Source organism: Calidris pugnax, unplaced genomic scaffold, assembly GCF_001431845.1.
Source record: "Calidris pugnax isolate Ruff unplaced genomic scaffold, ASM143184v1 scaffold32, whole genome shotgun sequence".
Lineage (NCBI taxonomy): Eukaryota > Metazoa > Chordata > Aves > Charadriiformes > Scolopacidae > Calidris > Calidris pugnax.
This window is the reverse complement of record NW_015090783.1, coordinates 7,355,730-7,365,286: the sequence shown is the minus strand read 5'-3', so window position 1 is coordinate 7,365,286 and position 9,557 is coordinate 7,355,730. Positions and strand designations below refer to the sequence as shown.

The 9,557-nt window shown below is 47.4% G+C and overlaps 2 protein-coding genes across 2 annotated transcripts; both read right to left on the bottom strand.

Annotated features, from left to right (window-relative positions):
- Window positions 1–248: 248 nt before the first annotated feature.
- Window positions 249–2,960, bottom strand: LOC106899460 (macrophage migration inhibitory factor). The gene is made up of 3 exons (XM_014961281.1): window positions 2,712–2,960; window positions 1,386–1,558; window positions 249–514 (listed from the first exon to the last, which is right to left on the bottom strand). The coding sequence occupies exons 1-3, from the start codon at window positions 2,817–2,819 to the stop codon at window positions 448–450; spliced, it is 348 nt and encodes a 115-aa protein (XP_014816767.1). The 5' UTR covers window positions 2,820–2,960; the 3' UTR covers window positions 249–447.
- A 3,031-nt stretch (window positions 2,961–5,991) lies between these two features.
- LOC106899316 (macrophage migration inhibitory factor-like) lies at window positions 5,992–7,532 on the bottom strand. Its single transcript, XM_014961100.1, has 3 exons — window positions 7,509–7,532; window positions 6,717–6,889; window positions 5,992–6,058 (listed from the first exon to the last, which is right to left on the bottom strand). Exons 1-3 carry the CDS (start codon window positions 7,530–7,532, stop codon window positions 5,992–5,994), a joined length of 264 nt encoding a protein of 87 aa, XP_014816586.1.
- Window positions 7,533–9,557: the final 2,025 nt, after the last annotated feature.

Here is a 9,557-nt window from a genome sequence, read left to right as displayed (position 1 = left end):
CAACAGAGGACAGAGCCAAAAAAACCTCAGAGCAATAAGAAGCTCAGAAGGCACCTACAGCAAGGTAAAAATCACCATGGAGTGCTGTCAGGCACCTGCTGCCGAGTCAAACTACTCTGTGAAATACCATGCCTGAAAACTGGAAACAAACCCAAAGTATTCCCTTCATTTGTTTTAGCAAGCAGAGTGAGATATGTTGCCGATTGCTTAACGCCATCCCCGACCTGCCAAAGCCTACACCAGACAGCTTACTTCTAAATCTTTATTTGTTTTCTACACAAAGAAAACAGAGGAATGTTGAAGCAGCAATATTTAAACACACTAGCAGGGAGCCATCAATCTGTGAGAGTGCACAAAATGCAACACAGGGCTGTTTGTGCGGTGGTCTCTGCAGGGGCAGGAGGAGGGTAGGTCCAGGAGCAGCCTCTTCAGACAGACGGGAGAGCTCTACGCGAAGGTGGAACCATTCCAGCCCACGTTGGCAGCATTCATGTCAAAGTAGTTGATGTACACCCTGCAGAAGAGGCACAGGAACATACAAACAATAACCTTATTAACTCATTTATATAAGTAATGAGTGAGACAGGACAATAGGACAGCAGTCAGTGCTTCCTGTTCCCCAGAAGAAATCTCAAGCTGCATTTTTACTGAAATCTAGCTACCTTTTCAGGCAGAGCCTTCAACAATCAATATGAATTGGAGTACCTGGAACTGTACTTATTTCTGTTTTTTAAAATACAAACTCTTCTCCAGTCAGAGAAGAGCTTGTCTCTATTCAGATACCAGACAGTTCTTTGGTTAGCAGCCTGTCAAGAATTTCCGGAGATCAAAACTCTTTGTTTTCAAGCACATCATCTGCAGTCCTTCACATGTGTCAGACAGACACGCAGCCTTATGAAAGCCAAGCAGGCCCTCGGGGCTGGCTCTGCTCTTCTCCCTTCTAACCCCAGCACATCAGTGGCAGCAGGTTCTTCCCGTCCTTCACCGCTGCACACAGACATTCTCCCAAGGCCCCACAGCCTGCGAGGGAACTCTTCACATCTGCTGGTTTCTACTTTGCCTGTCAGCTCCAGCCTGTTAGTGCTCCTCCCTTGTGCTTTCAGCCTCCCATCACTAGAGGACAAGACATCACACCTCAAAAGACACACCGTACAACTTTGTCAGTCCTCTGGGATCTTCCCCTGCTCTGAGAACAGGAAGCCATTTAACTGAGGATGCACAGGCAACAAACTCTTAACTGGAGATGAAAACACTGCAAATGATCATTTCGTATTTTCTGAAATACACAGGCTTATTCCTGGCCTTTTGTATTTTTAAATGAACCTTTCAGAGCAATTTCAGAGAACCAGATAAACAAGGTTAATAACATCACAACCCAGCATTACCTGTCTGCAGATACATGCAAGTGCTTGGAGATCAGATCACACAGGAGCTTGGTGTAAGTCTTGTTCTGCTGTCCTCCTATTTTGCCGATGCTGTAAAGGCTGCAGAGCGCGCAGGGATCAGTGGAGCCCCCGAAGGACATCATCTGGTCGGGTATGACGTGCACAGCTATGTACTGAGGTGAGAGAACAAACAGTTACAGCGTATCTCGCCTCCCCTCTGCCAACACACACTTCCTTTAGGTACCAACTTCAAACAGCGCAGTTGTGTGCTGTGTGGTGGTCCAGGCCTGGGGCCAGGCAGCACGCCAGCGTGGCCCTCCATCCTTTGGAGGATGGAGCTCACACGGGTGGCACAGCAGAGCCTATGTGCTGCAGGGATCCCCCCAGGCACCCCAGCCCACCCGGGTGGCATGGCAGGGCGTGCTGTGGGGATCCCCCCAGGCACCCCAGCCCCCACGGCAGTGTGTGCTGCGGGGATCCCCCCTGCCTGGCTCTCAGCTTTAGGAACAAAGGTCGCGTTTGTGCAAAGCCACGGGGGAGAGGGCTGGTCCTGCCCACCACAGCACTGCTCCTGCACGGGGCAAAGAGCACGCGGCGAGAGATAAAGGCCTTAAAACTGTATTTGCGTGCCAGAATTCACACCCTCAAATCACTGACTGAGCCACCGGGCCTGTCTGAGAGCCTGGCGGCAATTCAGCCTTATCGGGCTTTGATTTCTCAGGCTGCAGCGCTCTGGCCCGAGAGGTGCCGTATCCAATCCCGGGATAACCGGGAGCATCCCCGAGGAAACCTGCCGTATCCGTTACTTGGCTTTGCCAGAGCCGCCGGCCCGGCGGACTGCACCAAACGCGCCGCTGGCGGCTTGGCCAGAGCCGCCGGCCCGGCGGACTGCACCAAACGCGCCGCTGGCCCGGCTCCGCGGCTCAAATCCCGACTCCCGGGCACAAGCACAGCCAAATCTCCGGTGATTTGGTTATTCGAGCACCGCTTTTCCGCGGGTCACGCTGCAGCTCCGGGCCGCCCAGGCCGACAGCCTCCGGGAGCCGCACGGCCTGGGGACGGGCCGATGGAGGCAGCGGGAGGCCTTGCTCACCGCGCCTCCCTCGGAGGGCTGCCGGGAGCGGAGAGCGGCGGGGCCCGCAGCCACGTTGTGCCCGCCGCCAACCCCCTCGGCGACCGCAGCCCCTCCGGCCCGGGGGCCGCCCTACCGCCGGGAGCCTCAGCACGGGCCTCCCCACGTGCTCGCCCCATCCCGGGGCGGCCCCCGCTATCGCCGGGCCGCGGCCCTCCGCCTCCGGCAGCACCGGCCCCGCTGCCCGCCCTCACCTGCGCCGGCTTGCCGGTGGCCTTGGCCAGCTGCTGGGTGAGGTCGCCCAGCAGGTTGTCGGGCACGGCGTCCTTGCAGACGTTGGTCTGGATGGTGAACATGGGCATGGTGGCGGCAGTGTGGGGGCCGGTGGCGGGAGCAGAGGGATGTTGGCGGCACCGGCGACGGCGGAATGGAGCGGGGCGGCGACGGTGGCGCTTTTAGCGTGCGCGGGGCCGCGCCGGTCTTAAAGGGGCCGCGCCCGGCGGGGCGGGGGAGGGAGCCGAGGGGGGAGGCTGTCTCCCCAGTCTGCTTGCCCTTCTGCGGTTTACGGCTTCCTGCCCGCAGCAGGGGCCCGCCAGAATTCTATCCCCTTTCCGCCGTTATTCGTCTGCTTTGTTACTACCATTGGGCATTTTTTCGGGTAATTTGTAGGCTCCTCCCTGGAACTGAGTCTTGCCGCGCCGGGCAGTTCATACATAACCTGGTATCAGCGCATGTGGTACTACTGCTGTAGCATTGCCACTGGCTTTTGCAAGATCAGGGCCAAGAAGGGCTACAGGCACTAGCTTGGCCGTTGCAATAGAATACTAGCCGTGGAACTGAAGGGAATTTTTTTCTTTTGCAAAATGAAGGCACATTTGCACATTTTTTTTTGTTTTAATTTTGTGCATAGCTTTAGCACAATGTAAGCTGAAATGTCTGATGTGACGATATGTTAATTATTCTCTAAAATTTTTCAGTCAAGTAGAAACTGATATATCACTCCTCAGTGTCCTCATTTTCATACCGTATTTTTCTACTGGGTGAAGGCAGAAGTGATCATTCTTTGCTTAGGAATGTAACGGTGCGTGTCTATTCGGAGGTGAGAGGCAGCCGGAGAGCTGAGCCCTGTGCTGGGCTGTGTGATGGGATGCACGTAGGCTGCAGAGGGCACGGCTCACTGCTGGGACTGCGGCGCAGCTCTGCTTGAAATGACTCACAGGAAGGCCAAGGAGAATCAGGGCCAGAGCCCTCTCCTTGCGGACATTTTACACACAAATCGAGCACGTGTTAGTTTTTAACACAGTTCCAGCACTGCTGCTGGAAAGCTTGACCGTACATGTATGTTACACATATGAACACACATAGCCCTGAATGAAGAATAAGGGATGGTATTGTATGGGAATGCTTTGGAGTGGCACAGGCTATAACACTGAGAACTGGCAGGACTGGAACATTTATTTTTTTAGTGCTTAACAATGCTATTAAGAAATAGTATTATCAGCTCCCTGCCATTGCATAGAGCCACTTATACCTCACACCTTCCTGCCTTCAAGAGTTGTTGCACTGAGGTGGGGTGGGAATTGTGACGCCACCGCTGTGCTTGCTGTGTGCCCTGCCAGGCCCTGGCCATGCTGCCACACAATGGAGGGACATCCACAATTTCATTCTCCTTTACCCCCTTGACTAGGGAAGAAGCAGTGCGTACATTTTCATAGCTTCTAAAGATTCCTTTTTAGAAGATGACCAAACACCAGTCTATTTGTGCACAGCCCTCCCTCAAGTGGCTGCTCCACACACATGCATTCATAATACATTTTCTGGATGAACAGCATCTGTTTCAAAATACAATTCCCTGAAATTAAAATAGGCACATTTCTTTGTTGTTCTTAAGAGCAGAAAAATGTAAAGTAAAATGTTTTACAGAAATATACTAAGAGCATTCTAATGATGTGCCAGAGGCAAAGAAAGCTTTTACATTCCCTATTAGAGAGTATAAGGATTGTTAGCAAAGTAAAGGTGGTCTTAATTGTACTTGTGCCATGATATACCTTAGGAACACACATTTCAGGATTTGGATGCTCTGAGAATAACTCTGAAAGCACAGAAAGGCTTCAGAAGATACATGGGGCAGGCTGAATCCTTTTGTGGAGGCTGACAGCAAATAGCAGGGCTGGGGAGTTGCAGTTGTACGTGCCCAGCTGCATTACAGTCAAAACCTGAGCACAGAGCAGCTGGACCAGGGAGGAGGAACCAGGAGAACATCAGAGAATGTAGGTGCTGTGGCTCCAAGAACAGGAAGAGGCAGCATTCTTTGAGCAGGTGGCTCTATGTAGAAGGCAGATTGTTTTCTGGAGAAGGAAACTGCCTCCCCATGGAAGATCCTGCTGTGTTTAGCAGCTTCGTAGCCATTCTCCACAAGCAATTCTGCCAAAAGGCTACCTGCCTCATGCCATGCCTTCCTTCCTTGGGCAGCTCTTCAAGGTATTACGTGGAATAAAAAATACTTAATAGGATATAGCATGTTAATGTGCTAAAGTAGTATGTTGCTTCATTGGTTATGCGGCTTTGATTGACCAAAGCAGCTTTCATTTTTTATCTCAACATAGTATTTTTGCACCTTGAGGTACAGGCTTGTATTTAAAGACTGTGGCTACAAAGCAAAGCAGGGATAGGGACAAAATGGGATGTTTACAGTAGAGCTCAGAACAGGGGTGAGATGACTTTGTTGTTCCAGGAGAAAAAGGTTGCAATCTCAGGAAACAGATCTGTACTCAATCCCTTTTACTTTGGAATCAAATGCTCTTATTTGGCCCAGGGCTAGAATAATAAATATTTATATGGAAATCTGCCTTTTGTAAGTAATTCATTACTTTCGCCTCTGGGAATGGCTCACTGTCCCTCTGCCTCATTTTGAGTTGTGCTCTAATCTTCACTGTCACTGCAAATTGTTCAGTGGATGAAAAGGGGAGGGCAGAACAGTGAACCGTGGGGTTTTTCCACTTACTCTCTCTGCCGATACTGAGCCCTGGCAGACTCTTGCAGCATCAATTTTTCTACTAAGCAGCTAGAGGTCCATGGAGTATTAAGATCTAAGGAGGATCTGGTCTGCAATCCATCCCTTTTAAGTAAGAGGCAATCATGTCTTTCCTCCTTTTAGAGGCAGGGCCGTATGCCACATTGATAGCCACATCTATTGACTTAAACATAAGTGTATTTTGAAATCAGGTCAGCATAGCTGTATTTAAATTTGGCCAGGCTGTCCAGCTTGAACAGGAGAAAGGCATACCCAATTGGAGTGTTCATTCTCACACAAAAAACCAAGTTGTTTTCAAAAACAAGACAGTATCAATCATAGAGCTCCTGCTGGATTTTTCACTTTTATTTAAGCAGCAGAGAAGACATTAAACAGCAGCGAGTAGCAGTGACTAAGGTACCACTGCAATTTTGCATTTGTGCCAGATACTGGTAACATGTCTGGAGCTGCAGTGCTCAAAAGCCATGTTCAGGAGTAAGCCGTTATCACCTGAGGGCACCTCAAGCAAAGGTGGTGTTGTTCCAGCCTACATTGCCAGCGCTGATCTCAAAGAAGCTGACATAGATTCTGAAAGGAAAGACAGACACAGTTAGCTGCTGAGCACAGAGCAGCCAGGGTGTTCCTGCCACAGGGCAGGGGCTTCCCACTTCTCAGGCCCGTGCTACAGCTCAGCAAGTTACAATTTCCTTTTGCAAGTTCTGGCAGGCACGTTTGAGCATTGCGTGTTGTCATCATACTTGCATTCTGGGTTTCATGGTATTTTTCCAATTCTTGTTTTAGGGAGATCTCAGGATGCTGTATTTTATTTACAGTCATTTCTGGAACAGATTGGTACACCACCTTCAGGAAAAGGACTATAAATGCTTTTATAAGTGGAAGCTTTTGTAATAGACCTCCACATGTACTCCACAGGCAGTAGAGTAACATATACCAGAATTTCCCAAGTTATCAAGTTATTGTGTCTGTACCTGGCTCTTGCACATACATGCAGTGCCTGAGTCTCCATCATTTTAACTAAAATAAATTTTACTGCTTCTGGGCATTGGCTTTGCAGCTCATGCAATTGCTCCTTTCCTCTTTTTAATTGGAGAGTTGCTCTATTGACTTGGCATTTAGCCTCTTCAAGTAGAATGTTAATAGAGGAGCACCAAAAGGACAAGCCTGGGATTAATAGCTTTAACAATGTGTGGAAAGTCACATCAGACAAGTTGCTGTACAAGCTCACCTGTCAGATGGTATTTTCAGCTGTTTGTTCAGCAAGTCACAAAGCAATTTGGAGTAGACCTTGTTCTCTTGCTCCCCTATCTTGCCGATGCTGTAGAGAAAGCACATAGCACAGGGGTCTGCAGAGCCACCAAAGGACATCAGCTGGTCAGGAGATACCTGTATTGCTAGATACTGTTAGAAGAAGAAAAGATTATTACTCTCCTTTGCCATGTTAGGAAGACTTTTGAAAATCCAGGAAGGTATTTTGACTGTCGTTTATGTACACAAATAGGTGCATGCCTGTCAGTTACACTTTTGAAATTCTCCTGTGTGTACTACATCGCACTTTCAAACTTCCTAAACATTTTCCTGCAAGTCACAGAGATGAAAAGGTATGAAATCCAATCACATTCCCATTAAATACCATTTGGGAACAGGCACTGCCATCACAAATTCTTTCATCTATTGCAGAATGGCTGTATTCTTAACTAAAAGTACTAACAGCACATAATTTAAAAAAAAAAAAAAAAAAGCACTGCCAGGCACTTAAAGGTACTCCTCAGCACTTACCAAAATGCAAATAGTTTCATTCGTGTTCTTAAGTTACTCTGTGGTAAAGATCCTTCCCTGTCTGCTGTCTTGCAATCTTCAACACCAGCGTGCCCAATTACATACAGAAAGATAGGCTCTGGGTGCACAGCCCAGGTACACTGTTGGAAGGAGGACCCTGCAGTATTGACTTTGAATTTTGGGTAGAATGTTCAGGTGCTGAGAGCACCAAGAGCTCGGTGACCTGTGGCACCTACAGAACCTCCTGAGCCACCGGGCTCTCCATGCCCGTGTGGGGAGGCTGGGTGCCAGTGGGGGTGGGCAATTGCATTGCTGCCGCCCTACGTTCCAGAGGGATTTTGCACCTCACTGGCTCCTGCTGCAGTCTTCCCTGCTGAGGTAAATGTGAACTGACACAGCAGAGGACTAAATCAACATCCCCTTCATTAAACAAAATACAGCCTAATCCTACTTTTGTCCTTGACAGCAAGAAAAATAGAAGAAAGTATCTATGTTAATGACCAGCCTGCAATTTTCCCTGCTGCTAATACACAGTGTCAGATCCACACACTGGGGAATCCAGGGATCAGTTCCTTTGGCATTCATCTGGCTTCTGTTCTTACCCACGTTTATTAGCAGCGCATCATTGGAACTCAGCAGCAATTAACCCTCTTGGTAAAACAAGCTAGCCTGAGTACCAGGAGTTGTCTGGGTAATTAGCCTTGGCCATCATTTACAGCTTGTTTGGGTACATGGTGCATCAGACCACAGCAGTATAGGATAAGCCAAAGAGATCCTGCTGAAGTACCACTTGCTTGGCTCTGTTCTCCCCTGGCTGGACACCCTGTTCTCTCAACTTTATGCTAAATGTAGGCACATGTATGCCTTTAACATCCACCCTGGAAGCAGATTATTATTATTTTTAAAAATAAAAAATCAAGCTGGACACCCTGTTCTCTCAACTTTATGCTATATGTAGGCACATGTATACCTTTAACATCTACCCTGGAAGCAGATTATTATTATTTTAAAAAATAATAATAAATCAAACTGAAGTGTTAGTCAGCATTATTTTCTTTTTAGAGCTGTTTGAAGTGTTTCTTTCCCCAGTGGAAACAAACCTATTTGATTAAAAGTAAAAATCAGTATTTTTTTTTCCAAATTGTACCATTTCCTGTGAGATGAAAGCTCTACATTCCAGCCCATCCTAATCCTTCCCTTCTTTCTGTGTTATAACTAAGAGACTATCCCTTTATTCTTGCCTCCTTTGTCACGAAGAGCCTGCATGTCCTCTTCAAAAAAAACTCTTTGTTCTTCCCTGTATACTTCTAAGTCCCATTACGTATCCCTTCCCTTCCACACTGCTGCACAAACCTGTTCCAGCTGCATCCCAGCCCTGGCCTCTAGCTTTATATTCAGGAGCTGTTATGCAAGAACCACCAGCTGACACACCAATATCCCCCCCCAACCCCTCCTCAACAGCAAGTACTCGTTTGCTAGATTGATTAAAAAAATGTTTTTTGAAGAGGAATAGAATAGATCACTTTTACATAAGAATTTCATTATATTACTGCATGTGTTGTAAAAAAAAAATACTCCCATTTACAGTTAAGCCTGCTTTCTGCAGAGACAAGGCTTATACAAGCTTAAAACATGTTTCTAACTATTCCCTGAGATTTTAACGCTGGTCAAATTTGGCAGAGATTGAATTCCTACATGTTTAATGAGACTGGTTGATTGCATAGAGCTCCATTACTGCCCCTAGAGAAAGAGGGGCCCTTTTATCAGGCAAACAGTTGCCTGGAGGAGGCACAGCAGAACCAGGCTTCTCCAGGTTGATTGGCTTTTTAACTCTACATCAAATCAGTTTGATGAAAATATCCAGCTTCATACAACTGTCTTTGAATGTATACAGCCATACAACAAATAGAAATATTCTAACTATCAGTGCTGAACAATTTCCTGTCTTTGAATGTATACAGCCATACAACAACAAATAGAAATATTCTATCAGTGCTGAACAATTTTTAATTGGCCAAAGAAATGTCAGTACTATTAACCTCCAAGAACTAGTTGAAATCTTACTGCAAGCGAAGCTGGCTTCTTCCTGCCTTACACCTCTGAGGAAAGAGAAAAAAAATAATGTTCCCATCTCTTCCATAACAGCCTCCCTCTTCAGCCTTCTCTCCTAGAAGAGCCAGAATGTCTGTTGATCCTTGCATTATCCTGTTTTTTTTAGGATTTTTCATTTGGTACATCTCTGATCTGCCTACCACTTTCTCAAAGTCAAGGGCCTGAGGCTGAATGGAGT